This window comes from Triturus cristatus, chromosome 4_1, assembly GCF_964204655.1.
Source record: "Triturus cristatus chromosome 4_1, aTriCri1.1, whole genome shotgun sequence".
Classification (NCBI taxonomy): domain Eukaryota; kingdom Metazoa; phylum Chordata; class Amphibia; order Caudata; family Salamandridae; genus Triturus; species Triturus cristatus.
This window is the reverse complement of record NC_140585.1, coordinates 1,017,758,971-1,017,779,341: the sequence shown is the minus strand read 5'-3', so window position 1 is coordinate 1,017,779,341 and position 20,371 is coordinate 1,017,758,971. Positions and strand designations below refer to the sequence as shown.

The window sequence follows — 20,371 nt, the reverse complement described above, 5'->3', positions numbered from 1 at the left end:
CTTCAGCACTACCTAAGCTGCAAGGGTAGGCTGTCAGTAATGGAACTTGGAAGAGTAGACTCAGTGTAATATAGCCATTCCGACTATGATAGTTAATCATCCCACACCATAGGCCTCCCTATTTCTAAAGGAGTTGTTACACGTACCCAAATTGGTGCTATGTAGATGTCCAGTCAGGGTACACCAGCTGCCAAAGTTGAAGATGCTGCCAGTTCAAAATGAAGTTCACTTATGGAATCAGGTGTAATCCAACACAAGCTAAGGAATATATTTTTGACATCATAGCACTAGGTAATATACTCCGAATAAAACCAGGCTTCAGCCTTTTTTTGGTCTGACCAAATTCATAAATATGGCCTTGAATGCCTTGACTTCAGTGGTGCATGATAGATACACCAAATCTCTGATGTGCCTGTAAATGCAGCACTGCCTTTAATAGGACAGCATCTGCAACCTTCGATATTCTGTTAGGACCCCTAATAGAACCTATTAAAGCCATGGGGAAAAGAGAGAAATTGCTGCCATGGACATAGCACAATTTCATCTGGCAAGATCCTGAGGTAGGTTAGAAACACACCAGCGAGTAGAGTTTTCCTAATCTCCTCAAGGATATCATGGTTACTAGAAATGGAGTTTAGTATGGACTTGTTGCTTCCTCAGTACACAGAGAATAGTCTCTTTCATACCCTCATCAAATGCCTGTAGAAGAAAGTATTCAATTGTTGCAGAATAAATGCTTGCTTTTTGTGAGAGATAAGTTCAGACATATTTCTTTTGGAGCGTTATTTCCACCTATGCATCCTTTGTGGGTTTTGGAAACATCTTCTTTACTTCTACAGGAACTCCACCATCCAAATTGGGACCCACCTTAATAGCGTCAAATTGATCGGTACCCACTGGTTCAACTAGGTGCATATGTGTCGTGAGGTGAGCCATTGTCATTTTTCAAGGTCCCTCCTTTCCGTCTAAACTTTATTGCACATGTAAGGGCGAACTGATATTTAAGAGATGTCTGAAGATCAAGTTCTTAATCCGATTTTCCCCTGATGGAAATCTAACTTCGGGCATTAGCCAATTATGAACTTGCAGCCAGCCTTGGTATTTTTTGACAAGGCTTTCTTCTGCGCCAACACATCCTCACTGCGCTGAAACCAATTGTTTTAATCATACAATTCGTACAATTTGTTTCTGGTGAATGGCAGCCAAGAGGATACCATGAACAACAGCAAGAGTCAGAAACAGTTTCTTGAATTGTATGTGGAGGCCTCTAGTGATGAGCAAGGGATTCTTGTTAGCTTGCTTCAGCTTTGTATGTAGATCTGCACACTTATTAGCTTGTAAATCTAAGACAGTGTCCCCCAATGGGCCTGTAATAGAGTTCACCTGTCACAGTAATTAGGACTCCATAGCCACGACCCACACTGTTGCCCCAGCCTTCAGGTAAATAGGGATTTGACCAGGAAATTCACACTGCAAATATGGCCCATAATGGAACCTGCTTATGAGCCTTTCTTCTCTTTAAGTATATAAGGGTAGTTTTGTATCTTCGTAGATTTTGGGTCATACACATGTCATGGTGAAGTGGAACCTTAAGGCCTTGCAGTCAGGACCCTCACTGATCAGTTACCAGACACTGAACACCACTTCCTGCTGGAGACAGAGGCAGGAAGTGGGTGGTTGGTACCAGGGCAGGTGGGATCAGGACAGCAAAGTGATTAGGTGTGTGGAGATTAAACCCCACCAGGAACAGGAGAACAAGTATTTAGTATAGGAATGTGTGAATAGGAGTTAGTACAACAAACCTAACTCTGAGTGGTCATCTCTCAAAACAGGCAATGAGAAGGTACGGATTATCATTTGATGTACCTCCCTCATGCTGTCCAAAGACTCCTTCATCAAAGGGAGCCATGAGTAATATTGTTACGAATGCTTGCTGTCGGCAATATTTTGGGGTCTGAGCTGTGGTAGAAGCATTAATTGATGACCATCCATACTCTACAAGGCCACCTGTTCTGCAACTGGTGCCCTCCCAAAACCTCTTGCATGAAGCATTGTTCATTTCCGACACCCATTCCATGTGGAGCATCAGAGTATAGTGCCAATGATACCACAACAGGTGCTTGGAGAAGATGGGTTTTGTAAGTAGACGGAGCCCATGCTCATTGCAGCAGCCATCTTGTGCTCATCAGAGTAGGTGATATCTCATTCCTGAGATCTCACATGTAGACACAACCACCATCTTAGGGTCAGACGACCCCATTAAGTTAGATTGAGGTGGCCAGAGAAAGGTCAGACACCACTTTAAGTGCTTCGGTAAAGTGCAATCAAGGCAGAGAAAAGAAAAGCAGGACAGTTAACCAAAGGGATAGGAAGGTCATTCATCTACTATTAAAATGAACAAAGAGAAACACAATTTTAAACGAGAAAAGATCAAAAATGTTCACTGTCAGGTAAAAGGAATAGGAGGGTAGTACCAAGTGAAATATGTCACTTAAGATACATTGTTTCATACCATGCCTGCTAAAACTCCTAATGCAAAAAGAACAACTGATGGACAGAATGCAGAACAATGTCATATATTCACCCCAGTACAGAGATCTGGGCCTAAATCCATCGTTTTTTTGCTCACCATGCCATTCCAGTTTGGACCCAGCCATATGCAAATCAGTCTTGACCCTGCTCCTAATGGGAACAGTCCAGCCCGAACTGCCAGGCCAGGTCCTCCCTGGACTGGAAACAAGCATCCTAGGACCAGTTGAAACTCCTAATTCAAAAATGACCAGCACTCATAAAAAGACAACAGTCATCAATCACCACAGAGGCAGCTGTAGGCCATGTACCACATTCATGACAACTCGTGGCACTCATACGCACACAGAACAGGCCAGCAATCAAAGCACAGCCAGGACAAATCATCAAACAAAGCACACACAGGACAGAGTGGTCCCATACCTGAAGAAAATGGAGTGTCAAGCTTGATCTTCTGCTGCCTGCTCCATTCACCTTCACAGACAGAAACCAGGCTCCAGGTGAGAAATGTCTGCAGTAGACTCGAACATTACCTTTGTCCCACATGTACAAATCACTTTCACAAGCAGGCCAGAAGCCCTCTCATCAGTCTGGCAGGGGAAAACGTTATAGATCAGTGTACAACATTTGCTGCCAAAATGATTGAGACACACAAGAATCTACTGAAAATTCTTAATCAAAGATTTGATCCACAATGCAACATTGACTTCAATAGGTACACTTTTGGCACAACATGTCAGTGTCCTGATGAGTACATGGTTGACTTTGTCACCATACTACGGACATGAGTGTACCATTGCAATTTGGAGAAGTTAAAAAAGTGAAGAGATTGTCCGCTTGTGGTTCATTGGAGGCTGCTACTCCACTACATTTCACAAAAGAATACTAAAAGAACCTCTTACACTGCTAATAATGTTTCAAATGCCCCAAACTGATCCCTTAACCGCAATTCATGCAGGCAACGTGGAAGCTGGAAAGAGCAGGAGGATTGAGCAGATACAACTAATGACACCTGGAGAGAAGCGTTGAGATAAGAAACAGGTACAGGTGTACAAAAGCCACAAAATATGCTATTGCTATGGTCTCGCTTTTCCTTATATGAGCTCCTGCCCTGAAATGGTGCGTTAATACCACAGTTCCGACAAGGACAACCACATTACAAGTTTGAGCAAGTATATGTGATGCACAAGAAGAAAATAAAAGACAGCATCGATTGACTTACAAGTAGGTCACATCAAGGACATCTTTGTGCTGAACAGTGGAGCCAGATGCAACAATATGTGCGTCTCTGAGTTTGACAAGATATATTCAAACTCACACTGTCATCCTCCAATGTGGATGTACTCCAGTGAGTGCTTGATTCCTAGTGACAAATCTGGGAAAATTCTATAAAACCACACTTATTACACAACATCACACCAGAAAGAGGTCTAAGTGCAGAATGAGGTGCCCACTTCGAGCTTCCTCAATAATATAATAGCGTAACTCATGGCTTTTATAGCTATGACATCCTCAGCATCAATTTCAGCACCCAACACTGGTGGTAGGGCTAAAAATCTGAACAACTTGCAGATCATTCTCCACATAAAAGATGCATTCCGTCCAGACGCCCAAAATCATCACCCACTGCCCGTGGATCTAGTGTGAAAAAGATGAAGAATCCAAAACCTTGCTAGACCAAGACATATTTGAACAAATACTTGATACAACTCCGTCTATGTCTGCAACTGTATCTGTGCCCAAGAAGAACTCAATTAAGATATGCGTATGCGTTAAGATGCAGATTCTATATACTGCCAATGCGAGAGAGAGGGAGTACCTCATCTGATCAGTTGCCTCAATGGTCCATGTGCATTCTCCAAACTGGATCTAAGCAAAAGGATACCATCAACTGGAACTCAACTCACAATCTTACTACTTCACCACTTTCTCCACACACAAGGGACTGTACAGTTATAAGTGTCTTAGCTTCGAGAAGTCATCAGTGACGGAAATCTTCCAAGACACCAGGCAAAGGGTCATTCAACCCACCTAAAACTGTCTGAAGTACAGTGAAGCCAACCTCTTTTTTGGCCACACCAAAAAAAGGGCATGATGCAGCGCTGACAGAAGTGTGCGTAGGGCTAGATGCTGCAGGGCTCACTCTAAATGTTAAGAAATGTGAGCTGGAAAAGGATGAACTTGCATTTGTTCGCCACATTTTATCATGCAGAGGAAGGCAACTAGTATTGACTAAAGTAGCAGAACTAAATGAGACCCCTAGAGCCACTCATGTAGCTGACATGAGCTACTTCCTTGGAATCGTTACCTACAATTTTCTATACACAAAGAACTTTGCCACCATCGGTATACCATTGGGAGAGATTTCCAAATGTATCAAACAAGGACAATTGTTCATTTTGTCTCAAAAGTGTGCAAGAGCCTCTATAAGATAAACGAAACAGTTGTTTTAGTTGACTACTTCATCATTAAGTACAATGGGGTTGCCCTGTATCTCTCAGAACCGGGGTATATAAGTATGAACTACAAGTGATCCTCTTGGCTGTCACAATTTCAGCAGAAATTCTGAGAAATGCTTTTTATTAAGCATGGAAATGAAGGGTCCAACAATGATCCCTATGAAGCTGTGCGCGAGAGCTGCTATTAGTGATGCCTTACTTGCTTCCGCACATCAAAATTCTTAATGTACACAAACCACGACACTGAAGAGTGTTTCATCAAAAACACGTATTATTCTGGCTGTCCAAAACACACAGATTACATATAATACAGTCGATTAAATAGGGATATGGATCATCATTGGACCCTTCGTCTCCATGCTTAATAAAAAAGCATTAGTTGGCTAATTAGCATATTTTGACCCAAACTTACTCACCGAAATGACAGTAGACACAAGCCCGGTTGGATTGGGTTCCAGCCTTGCACAAGGCAAGCTGGGTCAAGACTCCCCAAGGTGAATAACTTCCTATGCCGTCCATATTCTGGATGAAACAGAGAGGACTTACTCTCGGCCAAAGGAAAAAAAACATAGTAGTACAGGCCTGTGAACATTACTGCACGTTGTCGTTGATCTGCAGTAGCGCCTGGTGATCTGTCCCAGTGCTTTCCATGGATGAGTAAATACATGTACAAGAGCAAAACCGACTTGCTTGAATTTGGTTTAGCATTCATAAAATGCATATGTATAAGCAATTTCTTTGAACCTTTATCGTCCATCCCTGAGTTTGATTCGCATAATTTCTGTTACATGATCGTCAGTTTTAGATAGAACCTTAATCCTTCACCTTTGATTACTGATTTCTGTTTTCTTCTGTTGCATGATACTAACAGTGCTTTAATGGCCTGCGATTGGATGATGCTTTGGCATATGGAAGTGAGTGACCCGTGTTAAAAGTTCTCTAGAAACTCTCTTGGGTTACTTTTTTAATGGATCTGTGGTAGGTTAAGATGGAGATTGTCTACAGATATAGCCTGTGTTTTAGTACCAAAATGTGCACACAGAGATGCAAGCTCTAAAGTTCTTATACCTGGCCATCTGTTGACCAGGTATAAAACTTTATCGGATTTTATACAAAAAGGCTCAATTTAATTAACTCACTACAACGTTTACCATTCGCACATAAAAAGATTCCCTACAAAGAGAGATTAGAAAAAACATTGTTTGTTTGAAGGACCACCCCGAATAAGGAGTTCTTCTGATGCTAGTTTGAAAGATTTCTAGATAAAGTCTTGCATGCTTTTGATAGATATGAATTATTTTGAATGTAAATATAGATTTTCTTTTTACTTATGAAACATGATTCAAACATAGCTCCACTCTGTTCTTTCTACCTGTCCTTCAGAGCACGTCCCCCTTTATTTGGGAACTGATCGAATATCTAGGCATATCTTAAGCCTGTCACAACTCATCCTGCTAGTCCTGGATCTGAGTTATTAACTTTAAAAAAGTGACCACCCTGAAAATATTGGGCTCTTTTCAGTCTCCTAAGGTACTCGTATTTTTAGACAATATTTCATTATTTGACAGTTTGTTTTGATTTCAGTTTATGGTTTGCTATGTGGAGATTTCAGCATCTGGCTGGAGAATGTTTCTAATTCCTCAACCAGTGGGTCTATACACATTTGTGATCATTTGGTTAATTCGTTGTCACCCACATAGCTTTCACACTTGGTATATCCTGGTTGTCGATGAGATTTCTTATTCAGTCAGCTGGTGGGGTACATTATAGCTCCGTTTTCCTTAGCCTGTCTTTCACAGATTGAAATTAACAAATCCTCCCCATCGTTTCTCGTAGAAGAAACGCCTGCCCCTAAATTTCGACCTCCTCTTCGGAAATGCCTTCTCTAGTTATTTCCATAGAGCAGTCTTCAGCTTCTACATTTGAAATTATTATACGGGTGGCAAATATGGTATCAGCTCTCGGCGCCTGCAAGAGGTGTAGGTGTTTCCAAAGTGATGGGCTGTTTATTAATTCAGGAATGATATTGGAATAGTCATGCAGAGACTATAAGCAGAAAATCGGAAGACCGTTGACCCCACAACTCATTCCAGTAGCAAGGAAACATTTTTTGAATATAATTTGGCTTTCTGGCTAAAAATAAAAAGTTTGCATCATTTGGACCATTTTGGTGGGGGCAACGCATGCCTTGGTCTCTGCTTTCCATGCTCTCTTTGAACTATCCTCTGAGCCCTTATGACAAAATAGATCACCACCGATAGGTACAGTGTCTGGAGCTGGTGGCTATGGAATGCAGAGAATGAAGCCCCTCCATCTTCAAGTGTTCCTTGTAGGGGTGATGTCTCTGTCACTCGTGTCATCTTTATTATTTAATTTCCATTGTAGGCACCTTGTCTTTCACGGGCAACTTCTTAGGACCAGGGTTATATTTAACCTACTCCATCTAGTCTACAAATGATGACTTGGCCTGGCTTCGATTTTCCTGGAGCAAGAAAAACAGAGATATTTACTTGACAGTCAACACTACTGTTAGGACCATGATAGTAGATGTTATTTGTAGATAACAATTTGTGGATTAGAGGTGGGAGAGCCACTGAAGGCTCGAGCTGGGCTTGACCCAGATGCTTGGCTCTGGCTCAGTTCGAGGCCCACTTGGAACCTCGAGCGCAAACAAGTCAAGTTTTCACAAGAGGTCATGTGGCTTAGTGGCTGCAAATGCCGACCCTCTATCATGGGGAACCAGGTTCAAATCCTGGCCTGGACTCCGCATCCTGTAAACTGGCAAATCTTTGTATAGTAATTTTTTTTTTTTAATTAGGCTGTGTCTGTAGTGAAGTGCTCTATGTCTGTGGAGAAATTCGTGCTCTGTGAAACTGCCAAAAACAAATTGTGTATGCCACCTGTCACCTACATCCTAAGCTCCTCTTCCAAGAATTCTGGACAAAGCATTAACCTTTGATGTTAGAAAGAGATCCTCATCTAGTGGCTAAATTGGCCTGAAACTGGATAATATGGAATCAATCCCGGCCCCCTGCTTGACCACCTTGTGTAATCCGAGGCAAAAACTTTGTCCTCAAGTCTCCTTTTTGATCATTATACCATATCAGAGTACCTCAATGCAAAGATACAATCTGATATACTAATGTGAAACACTTTCATGTGTTGAAGAAATACACTATTTTTAACTTTGAAGACGCCTTGCTGTATTCTAGCTGTATGTTTGTTCTATGATTTACATGCCAAATAGTTTCAGGACTTGGGTCGTGTACGGACTCTTAGAGCCAAAGCCGACCCTTGGCTCTGCTCTCCCTGCTAATTTGTTGGCTCGCCCACCTCGAATGTATATGTTGATAGTACTGTTATCCAGTTTATTGGTACTCATTCTCCCCACCTACCGAAAGAGGGAAGAACATGTACCCCTTCCCGGAATTTGAACTCGTGACTTTCACATTAGTCACCAGTGAACACTAAGCTTACTGATGCCTATTCCTAAAACCCAAAATACATCCTGAGGCGGTTCAGCATTTCTTTGTGTTTCTTTCTCCCCTATGGAAGTACCTAGCCTTAACATTTCAGTGTTCCTCGTCATGGATTTCTTTTAGATTATCTTCATTAATGGCCTATTTTCAGTTCCTTATTCTTGAGGACCCAAGGCCAGACATTTCTGTTTGTATATCAAGCCATTTTACAGTAGGTGCTAGTCAAAATAACTCAGTAAAATATAAACAGAATTTTCTAAAATCCGAATTTTGTAATAAAGAACCTGGTTTACTAAGCAAAAATGGGACCTTGCTTTTTTTGTTGTTGGTGGTTTTATATACCGAAAACTCAATCCGAAGGTATTGGAGCACTTTACATGAGCACCAGTTACTTTACACAAGGATGCAGTCATTTATAGGTCTCACCTGCGAAAGCACATTGCATCTTGCGCATTGCTTAGTATTTGTTGGCTTCCTTGGCAGTCTTACTTGAAACCTTCTAATAGGCCAATGCCTGCTGGCTTGACTTCCTCCTCTTTCGGCAAGGGCATGGACCAAGTACTGGTTGCTTCAACTTGACTGCTATCCTCTCACTGATTGTGCTTTGATTGAGATATTGCTTTTATTTCTTCTTCTTCTTCCCTGTTGTCCTTGTTGAACCTTTTGCCATGTGTAGCTGTTTTACTATTCAACACACGGATCAAAGCAGCCCTTTTCTCAATTGTAATTGATGTTTATTGTGACAACAGATGCTATCTGCTTTTATTGTGACAACAGATGTTATCTGCTTCCATTTGTATATTGTCACTAAGACATGGATGCAATTGCTTTCTGTATGTCATAGGATTTTTTACCAAATTCCATACTATGTTTCTTTTTCACTCATGGGAGGATTAACTGATTTGTTCAGAATCACAGGTGTTGTGCATAGACCTAACAAGCATTGTCAAAGCCAATAGGTCTCATCTTTGAGACTATTGGCTCTGCCATTACCTTTTGATCATGCTGTACAGCATGGGCATTTCCGACTTTAGCAAAGATTTGTAGCTATGCTCTATAGCAGCGCGGCGGTTGTGCTACATGGTTAAAAATAATAATTTACAAAAAGACTGTGATACATTTAGCTGTAATGCACTTTAAAAAATACATTTAAAAAAGCACATTAGCCCTGGCTGTGTCATAGCACTTTTAAAATTTTGTTTGAACCACACTGCAGAGCATCTGCACTGTCTGTACAGCATGGCTACAAAACATGACCAAAGCCAATTGCTCTAATAGGTGAGACCTATTGGCTTGGCTGGTTTTTAGGCATGTGGAGATTAAGTGATTTGCCCAGAATGTTGGGTTGACATCGAGACTCAAACTTGTTTGTCCTCTTCCAAAGTCATCAGATCTGGCTGTAATGCCACATCTTTTCCCAGCTGTTTTTTCTGAATGAAATGTCAGAGCCCTTGCGTTTTAAACTATTAAACAACACTTACTCTACCATAATTCTTCATAAGCTAACTAAGACTCCAAAGTGAAGTGCTACATCAAGATGAATATTTTATCAGACATATATTATATTTGCTTGATTTGCTGCAAGGGTATTTGCTAGGTAGTGGTTTTGCGAATGATGCAATAGGGAGTTAAAAGAGGAGGGGGTGCGTGCACAGTTCATACGTATGGGTTCTCCTTTGAATTATCCACTTGTTTCATGGGCATCCGAGGTTGCTCTTTCGATTGTTGCTTTAATACATGTAACATTTGATAGGAAACAGGAATATTTTCAAAGTGTGAGTGAGTGGCATTTTTTGGGGGCTTATACCAGAGTTCATTGTCCCTTGGTTTTGCTCTTCTATTACTAATACAGAATAGAGACTCTTAGGAAGCATTTGAGGGAGAATAGGATTTTTGAAGAATAGGAGACACAAGAGAGGTGATGGAAGGGGATCCCAGAGTCTGGTTCCAATGACTCTGAAATGTAACCCTACCTCTTCAGGTACCAGGGTGAAGCATGAGAATTCATACCTGATTTGGATTCCAAAAGGTCCTGGATGGCAGTGTTGGTGTTGTCTGTGTTGAATGAAGAGCAGAACTCCGAAGAAGGGTATTTGACCAAAAAATGCTGTTACTTAAAACAATTTTGGATAAACACCAGTGGTTTCTAAAGCCTTTTTGGTCACTATTTCTTGATCTTCTGATCTTCCTCTGATAAAATGTAAAAGGCTGTCTTCATTTTAAGTAGTCAATGTTCGGTAATGTTTTGTTTTCTATCAATAGTAAAGGTGAGGAGATACTGCATGTTCCAATTCGACCTTTCAGGTGATAATGAGACTCCTCACTACTTTGCAGTACACTATAAGTCTCTGGTAATAGAAACCATGTTGTGTCATTATATGAGGTGTATTTTTATCAACAGGAATTACTGTCTGCAGGGTTTACTGCATGTCATCATGCTTGCTGCTCTACTTCTTTTACATGCACACAGTTTGGAACACGGGCAATGACTATGACACAGAAGGTTGCTATATTTTAGTTGACTACCCACAGGAAGGGCTCTGTTCAGCACACTCTATTACTGTAGCTGGAAGTCTATAACTGCTCTGCCCTGCATTGAAATAACGTTTTCCATGGTGTCTCTCAGCTTTACAGGAGATTCAAAGCTAGCATCGAGCACACGCTACGTGGAAACTCAGTCCATGCAGATTGGAGCCTCGTATATGATACAGTTCAACCTTGTTATGGGCTGTGGAGAGAAGTTCACGCCTCACATGGACAACCAAGTGATGTTAGAGTACTCGACAAACCACGGCCTCACCTGGCACTTGGTGCAAGAGGTAACACATCTTTTCAGACTATTTTTCCATGGAATTTTACTTTGAGTGAGGTTATTTGTACTGAGCAGACATGGAGTAGGTGTACCACTAATGACAGTGTAAAAGGTGTTTCCTGGGGATTCATGCACCAACTTGGGTAACTTGTCTTGATGCTTAAGTCTGCTCTGACAGCACAGCTGTCACGAGAACTAATGTGATCCAACATAAAACAAATTTTAAGAAGACCTGCTGAGAGAGGGGCTCTCTCTCCACCCATATGTTGATCCGCCCTCTTACCACATTTGATTGTGCAGAAGTTGCATTCTTCTTATTTTTGTTTTTTTTGGGTTCCAATCGTATTCTTTATTCCTGCTCTTAACTTTACAGACAAATACACTGATCAATTTCTGAACAATTAATGTAAAGCAATCTATATGAATCCTGTTTATTTTTCACATGGTTTACTTTTTTTGAGGTTTTGCGACATATCTTTATTATTTAATTTTGTGTCTGTACACCTATTAAAGCGTGGGAAGAGTTGCATTTTGAATTTAATAGTCCTATGTTCTTTTTTCAGTTTCAAAAATAAGTTAATTCAACAAAAAGAAAAAAGAGACAATAAAATATAATTAAATGATGAGATACAAGCATACAATCATACATGGAGCTGTGCTTATAATATCAATAAGGAGAATGCAGGAAAAGAAAAGGGGTGTATAAGGATATATACAAGGTTTGGTAACATGTCTAGGTGTTCAACAATACATTTCTATTAAACATATGCAATAGTCATGAGTATAAAATATGGAATGTCAAAGAGGCTTCAAAACCTCTTGTTCGAAGGGAGTGCGTGTACAGGAAGTCTGGCTTGGAGATCAAAAAACTTTGTAATTGGGGACCATAACTGTAAGCGTTTTGTGGCTAGGGAAACAGGATATACATAAGCTGTATCTAATCTGTGATTATGGCAAACTGCATACCACCAAGCTTGAAAAGATAGTTTAGATGAGTCTTTCCAATGTTTAGTAATTTGGTGAAATGCCACCACTAAACGCAAATCTAGAATTTGTACATTTAATAAACAATTATTCCATTCATCTGAACAAGCACCTAAAAAAATATGGGTAATAGAGAAGGGTATTGTAGAACCAAATATAAGGGTAATTTGATCCCAAACATGTTTCCAAAAATGAACATAAGGACAAGTCAAAAGTAAATGTTTTAAATCAGCATGTATTAGGGAACAGGACCAACAAGTATCAGATATGTCAGCGTTCATCCTATGCAGAGTTGTGGGAGAGAGAAGTAGTCTATTATATATATTTTTTTAAGTGTCTATGTAGTGTTCGCTGCTCTAGACGTTTTCCTAATTTTGGTCAAAGATTTTATTCCATAAATAGATGGACCAGTCTGTACCTAAATCTTGTTCCCAGGCCCGCTCCATCTTAGTTTTATCTCTAGTAATATTGGATTTTTGTAAGTAGGCGTATATGGTAGAAGCTTTGTGGCATGTGCTGAGAAAAGTGAGTTTGGTTGAAAATAGTGGGAGAGGAAAGAGGCGTAGAGTTGGATTGATCAAAAGCAAGACCAAAAGCACTTTGCAATAATTTTTACTTATTCTGAAAGGAGAAGGGGAAATTAAATAAAGAGTGAGCATGAGAAAAAAGAATAACATTATTATTATCAAATAGTTGGTTTACCCATATTAAGCCTTTTTGTCTCCATTCTTTCCAATAAAAGGGCTTACCTCTGATCAGTATGAATTTGTTGTGCCATATAGTGGATTTCAGGAATGCTTCTGTCTCATTGGACTGACCTAATAAGACTGTATCTAATAATTTACTTGTGTGTTTAACAATGGGAGTAGATAATTGTTGGGGCTTCCGAGTAAATGACAGGTATTCTTGAAAGGAGAAAGGGTTAAGGTATTATTGTTCCAGCATGACCCAGAGTGAAGATTCTGGTAAGGATCCCAAAATCCACCTGGAGGATTGACGCAATAGAAATGCTTTGTGATAATTTGGGATATCAGGAAAATTGACTCCTCCTTCTAGTTTTGGACATGTGAGTTTTGATAATGACATGCGGGCTCTTTTATTATACCAGAGAAAGGAAGATAATAAGGAATTGATTTTTTGTAAAACTTTGAGATATAGCAGTTGGTATGTTAGAAATAGTGTAAAGAACTATGGGGGATAACATCATCTTGCTAGTGTCTAATCGTCCCCACCAGGAAAGATAGGGAGGGTGCCATTTATTGATCAAAGCGGATATGTTTAGTGAGCATTTATCTATATTAATGGAAATCGATGATTTTATTTACAAAGTGAAGTACATAACTAGATATTTGATATGCTGGGGGTCCCATTTAAAATTGGATATTTTAATATTATCTTTAAATATAAATTTAGTTAAGGGTAATATCTCACATTTGTCATTATAAAATCTGTAGCCAGAGACAGAAGAATAAGCTGTTACTTCGTGTAGGAATGTAGGAAGGGATGAGTGTGGTTTCGAGAGAAATAGTAAGATATCATCTGCAAATGCCGCCAATTTAATGTGTACATTGTCGGTTGTAAAGCCATGAATGTTTGAGTTTAGGCAGATTCTAGATAAAAAGGGTTCTAAGGCTAGATTGAAAAGAACATGAGATGGGGGGCATCCCTGTCAACACCTCTTCCCAAATTAAAGTATGAGGAAGTAAGGCCGTTGGCAAAAATTGCAGCTCTGGGATTTGAGTATAAAAGAGAAATTAAATTTATGATTTTTGGACCGAAACCAAACCATTTAAGTGTTAAAAAGATAAAAGGCCAATATACTCTATCAAACGCCTTTTCCATGTCTAGTGCGATTGCGGCCATAGAGTCAGACTTATGAGAAGTTTTGGATAGTATGTAAAAAAATAAACGAGTGTTGTCTGTAATAAAGCATCCAATAACAAAACCATATTGCTCTTGACCAAGTAGGTTAGGAAGAAAGGATTCCAGCCTCAAGGCCAAGGCCTTGGAGAAAATGTTATAGTCGATGTTTACTAAAGAAATGGGTCTGTAATTTCTACAAAAAGTAGAGTCTTTATCATCTTTTTTTTTTATGAGGCATATTAGGGCTTCCAAAAAGGATCCAGAAGAAACACCTGCATGTGAAAAAGAGGCTATAAGATTATTTACCTTGGGGAGAAGCAAATGAGAAAAGTGTCTAAAAACTCTACAGTAAAACCATCTGGTCCTGGAGCCTTATCTTTTTTGAGTGTATGCAGTGCAGTGTGTAATTCATTCGATGAGATACCAAGTTCCAATGGGTCAAAGTTTAGCTGCATATCAAAAGATTTGTCAATGGAAGAAAGGTATTCTGTAATCTCATCGTTTGTGGAAAAGGACTCCGGTGTGTATAAAGATTCATAAAATCGATGGAATTCTTGTAGAATTTTGGAATCCTTATATCTAGATGATTGTTGATCATCTATGATTGATTCAACGTTGAGTTTGTGTTTTTTGACCTTGAGATAGTTTGCTAGTAATTTGCCATATTTATTCTGCCACCATAAAACTTTGCACTGAACTTCAACAGATATAATACAGCATTATCAGTAGACTCCTTGTTAAACTTACGTTTAGTTGCTATGAGTTCCGACAAACATTCTTTTGATTTGGTAGCATAGTAGGAATGTTCCAATCTCTTAATTTTTGCAAAAAGATCTGTGGCACGTTTACGGGCAATGTGTCATTTCTTAGAAACGTAGTTAATAATAAAATCATGGGCAGCTGCTTTAAAAGTATCCCCAATTGTATGAAAGGGCAGGTTTTCTGTTTCGTTAAAAATAAAGTATTGTTAAAAAAAAGAGGTAAAAGAGGAGGTAAATATAGAGTCCAGTAGCAGCGAGTAATTGAAACGCCATCGCCTGGAGACATTCAGCTTGTTAAGTATGCCTAATAAGATATAGACGGGAGCATGGTCAGATATTAATATGGAGCCAATTTCCACAGATTGTAGGGATTGAGAAATGTTGTAAAGTACGAAAATATGGTCAATGCGTGATTATGTCTAATTTATTCTCTTGGAGTGGGATTACATAGTCTCCAGGCGTCCATTCATTTTCTTTGCTGAGTGGATTGTAAAAATCATTTATGGGCTTTATTTGTTATGAAGGAAGTCAGGGAATTGCGATCAATGAAGGGATCTATCCTTTGATTGAAATCTCCTGCTAAAATGAGATTGTCTTGGGGACATTGTAATAGTTTTTTTGTAAAATGAGACCAAAAAAGGAATTACATAAGAAAATAAGTACATAACAATATTTGAAAAACAAGCAAATATTCTAAATATCAACATGCTGTTAAAAGTTTTTTAACAAGAGTGAGAAGTTGAAGCGCCAGAAGTGTCCATAGTTTCTATTTTGCAAGAGTTGATGACATTTTTCAACTTAACTGGATCCTCGTAGGTGGTCGTCTTATTTCGGTTGGTAATTGTAAAAAGACAATGATAAAAAAGGCCGTAGTGAGCACCAAGAGCGCGAAGATCCGGCCTCATATTTAGAAATTCTCTACGTCTGTTCGCTGTACTCTTGGCGCAGTCTTGAGAGGAAAATAAATCATGACCTAACCAAGATATACAGGTTGTTGTTTTGGATGCAGAGAGAACTTTGAAAAGATCTCTATACTCTAAGAAGTATAAAATGACACCTCTTGGGTGTTTTGGGCCAGAAGCATTAGCTGATTGACGACCCATTTTTGAAGAAGGTGAGAGGGTCTGGGCCCTCCGTGTTCTCCCGTAGACCATATATATTTTTTGGCTGAGGATTTAAAGAAGACTGCATTTCGGTAAACTTCGAGAAAACTGTGGAGTTTTTGATGAATCTGCATGCTGGGGAAAATGCAGCGGAGCCTTGGTCTTCTTATTCTTCCCAAAGGCAGTACAAAAAATCGTTAAAATAAGACCACCTCTTATGCGAAAGCGATGAAATATATCAATGCCTGAGATGGAAAGGAAAGTCAAGTTAAATGTGGCAGATATATGGCAAAAATAAATCCGGATGTCAGAAGGCTTACAGCCTGCTTAGAATGTCAGAAAAAAGAAAACAAGCAAGACGAAAAAGCTCATTTGAAATTATGAAAAGCATATACCTTTAAGATGACTGTTATTTTGAGGTACCATCTTTTGAAGTAAATAGTATTGAAGTAAATTGGAGCGCGTCACCTCAGCGCTGTACTGCATTGACATGAAGCGGCTGCACCACAAAATGGCGGCCGCTTCTGAGGGTTTCGGAGCTATTTAGAAAAAAACACCGATTCCTACTTGCGTAGTGCTGCAAACTTCACCGGACGTGTGCCAAGTGCTTCCCCATGCCAAACCTACGCGTTGACTCTTCGGTAGGTCACGGGGTCCGTAAAAGAAAGTTGTCGACCTGCGCTGCCTCGTCGTGGGTCACAGGGAAGCCACCATCTTCTTTGGGCATCAAGCCACGCCCCTTGCAGAAGTTGCATTCTTCTGCTGAAAAAAAGTGCTTGTTGCACACCCGTTAGCTCCTAAGAGGTTTTCCCTCACATAACATGGTTGCCTCATCAACGCAAAAGTGGCCTCAATGAAGCTAAAGACAAACAAACTGCATGCTCACAGGCTGATATTGCATTATTTGCTATTGCTAGTGACGTCTAGGGTTCACTCCATTAATGGGAACTAGATGCTACAATTACTAACTGGAAAGTATTCAAGTACTGTTCCTTTACAGCCCAAATCGGCATGTGCATTAAGACTTTGAGATCCTCGCTGGAAAGCAGTGGACTGGAAGAGATTAATAGAAGCAGTAGGTACTTGAGAACCAGAATTAAGTCGAATGCTTTCAGAGAGTCATTGTGGTGCAGAACGTTGTGTGAACCTGAGTATCCTACAAGTCCGGACTGGCCGTACGGGGCATTTGGTGTGTCTCCGGGAGGCTGGAAGGGTGGGGGTTCAGTGCTGTTACTGGGGCCATTTTTGTAGCAGTGCTGCAGTTTTGCAATCAACCGCTGCAGAGTTGTCTTGTATATCCAGTAGTTTCAGGCAACAATAAAAGTGTCAGGATAACTCTGGTGATCAATGTACCTAGTGGAGAGAGATCAGAGTTTTGTCTAGTGGCAGTTTTGACTCGTCTAAGGTAGCGCGGGGCTCAACATGCCTGCTGCAAAGGTCGTGTGCCATGCAAATCACAGAATAGTACTGCTTTTTCCACAGATACCCTTTTGTTACTGTGCTGTTCATAAGTTACAATCATAATCTAGCACAGTGAGCCATGAAGTGTCATCAAAGAGCTTCATGCAGACTACATGGTACAGGTTAGAAAGTTATAGATTTTTTCGAGACTTTCATTATCCTAATGTTGCAAAAAGGGGTTTGTTTGGGTAGAAATAAATTATTTTTAGTAAAGCCAGCCCTAACCAATGTGTTACTTTCTGCATACTGGGTTTGTGCTACTCCACACCAAGCACTCTTAAAAAATGCCTACCAGTATGGATGACGTGACTGCTACACCTTGTATTTCCCTTTGTCTTTGTAACATTTTCTGTAAGCTGATATACACATGTATTATTCGCTGTCTCTGTATTTGTGTGTGATGTAAAGTGCTTTAACACCCTACACTGGTATGAGAGGCACTATAAAATGAAATAGATGTCACAGAGGGGCTATGGAGACATGAGCGACACTGTTGGATGGTGATAGTGAAGGAATCATTGAAAAGCTCAACAAAGATTGTTGAATCCTGGTGCACTTTAAGGTCATTATTCACTATGCTTTAAGTGCTAATACAATTGAATAAATAATGAAAAATGTGTTTTAGAATGCTCTATTTTTGCCCATATTTCCTTGGGGGGGGGGGACCCCCCAAACCCTCCTTGTAGTGGTCAGGCTCCCTCGCTGCACTCAATATGCACCGTACAGCGGCTAGTCTGACAAAATATGCCAGGGCTACTTTACTTTACTTAGACCCCTGGCCTAATACAGGGAATTGGAGAGAGCCCAATGAGTATCCTGTGAGGTTGTCCTTTCAGATGCGTTCCATGCATCAGCACATCACATCATCAAGTTTGTTACTCATCTCAGTCTATGTCAGATAGTGATTTTTCCCTTGTGCTATAAAATATTTTTCTGTCCCATGTCCTACCCATTATTGTCCAAACGTAATATAGTGATGACCACTGGAATTATGCAGCAGTGCAGGACAAAATTGTGCGTCAGGGCCGCCAACAGTGCACAGTGCTGGAGTGACCATTTATTCCATCAGGCATTTCTCCGGAAGCCTGGAGCCATTGAAGTTGACGACATGTCTCTGTTTGCAACTACATAGGGTTTATGGCATCAGGTGCAGCAGGCTAAGAGAGAAAGACAGAGGGGAAATTGTTAGAACTTGGGCTTCTGGTTGGCACAGGTATGCAACTTGTCCAAGCAGAAACCACCACTCTAGTAAGGGTAAGCTAGATACATAATAGAAAGTAACCTGTGCTCCCCCTCTGGTAGCTTGGCACAGAGCAGTCAGGTTTATCTAAAGAGGCAATGTGTAAAATATTTGTGCGCACACACAGTAACACATTGACAACACCACAAATATACTCCACACAGGTTTAGAAAAATAGATTATCTTTTGATTAGTAAAACAAGATCAAAACAACAAAAATCCAATAAGTAGAACCGAAGTTATGATTTTTTAAAGATTGATTCAAAAAGTAGATTGTAGAAGCAAATAGCACTTAGGGGTTACTTAATCCAAAGTTCAGGTCAACTGAAATGGAGTGCAGGCCGGCTATAAGTCTCACGCAGGTCCTATTGAAAAAATGCTTTGAATGGAGCAAGTGTCGAAGTCTCAATGTGTCGGTTCCTATCCATGCGTCATCCACGAACCCCTTTAAGATGTAGGCGATGTGTCATCGTCAAGCCACGTTGTCGGTCGTTGTTGAGCTGCGTAGCAAAGCGATGTCATTGATCAGCTCCAGCGTCAGTGTCGAAGGGCAATGCATCAGTTCCGATCCACGCAAAGTCTTCATTGCGTCGCTTTTGATGGTTCTGTACAGCATTAGTCACCTTTCAAAGGCTCAGGACTAGATTGGCACCTCTTGGCAGGGCAGGACTCACCGATGTCAGTCCAGGTGCTGTTATAGGGCTGAAGGAAGTCTTTAATGGCCCTGAGTCTTAAGAACAGGGGGCAAGCAAGCAATCCCTTGGAGTTACTCTGGTTCAATTGAGATGGTTCCATTCCTTTTCCCAGCATGACAGAGGCCAGCAGGTAGCAGGGCACCTCAGCAAAGCAGAAAAGCAGTTCTTCCAGAACAGCAGTCAAGCAGAGTTGCAATCCTTATTGCACAGCAGTCTTTACTCCTGGTAGAGTTCTTCACAGGTCCTGTAGTGTACTGTCTTGGTAGGGTCAGAGCCCCAGTACTTATACCAAGTTGTGCCTTTGAAGTGGGGGTGACTTCAAAGCAGGGCATTGAAGTGCACTGGTCCCCCTTTCTTCCCAGCCCTGGCTACGGATTATCAGTTGGGATTAATCAGCCCTTTGTGTGGGAAATTGGACACTGTCTATTCAAGTGTAAGTGTCAGCTCCCCTCCTCTCTATCTGCCCAGGAAGAGCTATCAGAATGCAGATGAATTCTCTGTCACACCCACCCTCCCTGTGTTTGTGGCTGTCTAGAGGGAATGCACAAAGCATAGCTGTCACCCTCCCCAGATGTGTATTGGAGACAGGCTGCAAGGCACACAGAGCAGTAAGAGTGAAGAAATGTAAAATGTCTAAAAGTTGCATTTCTAAAATAGTAATGTTAAATCAAACTTTACCAGTAAAGAGTATTTATAATTTCCATTTCAAAGATATGAAATATGATGCAGATACTCTTTTCTAACCAAGAATTACAGCTTAAAAGTGTATTAAGGAATTCCCAATGCTAGCCTATGAGAGGAGTGGTTGTTTATCACTACCAGGACATGTAAAACTTAAAGTACATGTCCTACCTTTCATTTACACAGCACCCTGCCCTTAGGGCTACCTAGGGCCTACCTTGGGGGTGACATGTGTAATAAAGGGGGAGTTTAAGGCTTGGCAAATAGTTTTAAATGTAAGTCGAAGTGGCAGTAAACTGTGTGG

The 20,371-nt window shown here is 40.5% G+C and overlaps 1 protein-coding gene across 1 annotated transcript in view; it reads left to right on the top strand.

The window, feature by feature from the left end:
* RELN (reelin) overlaps positions 1–20,371 on the top strand; it is a 1,440,257-nt gene that overhangs the window by 928,397 nt on the left and 491,489 nt on the right. Inside the window, exon 21 of the mRNA XM_085653954.1 lies at positions 11,094–11,286. Within this exon, the coding sequence (XP_085510080.1) occupies positions 11,094–11,286 (193 nt within the window). The remainder of the gene's footprint in view (positions 1–11,093; positions 11,287–20,371) is intronic.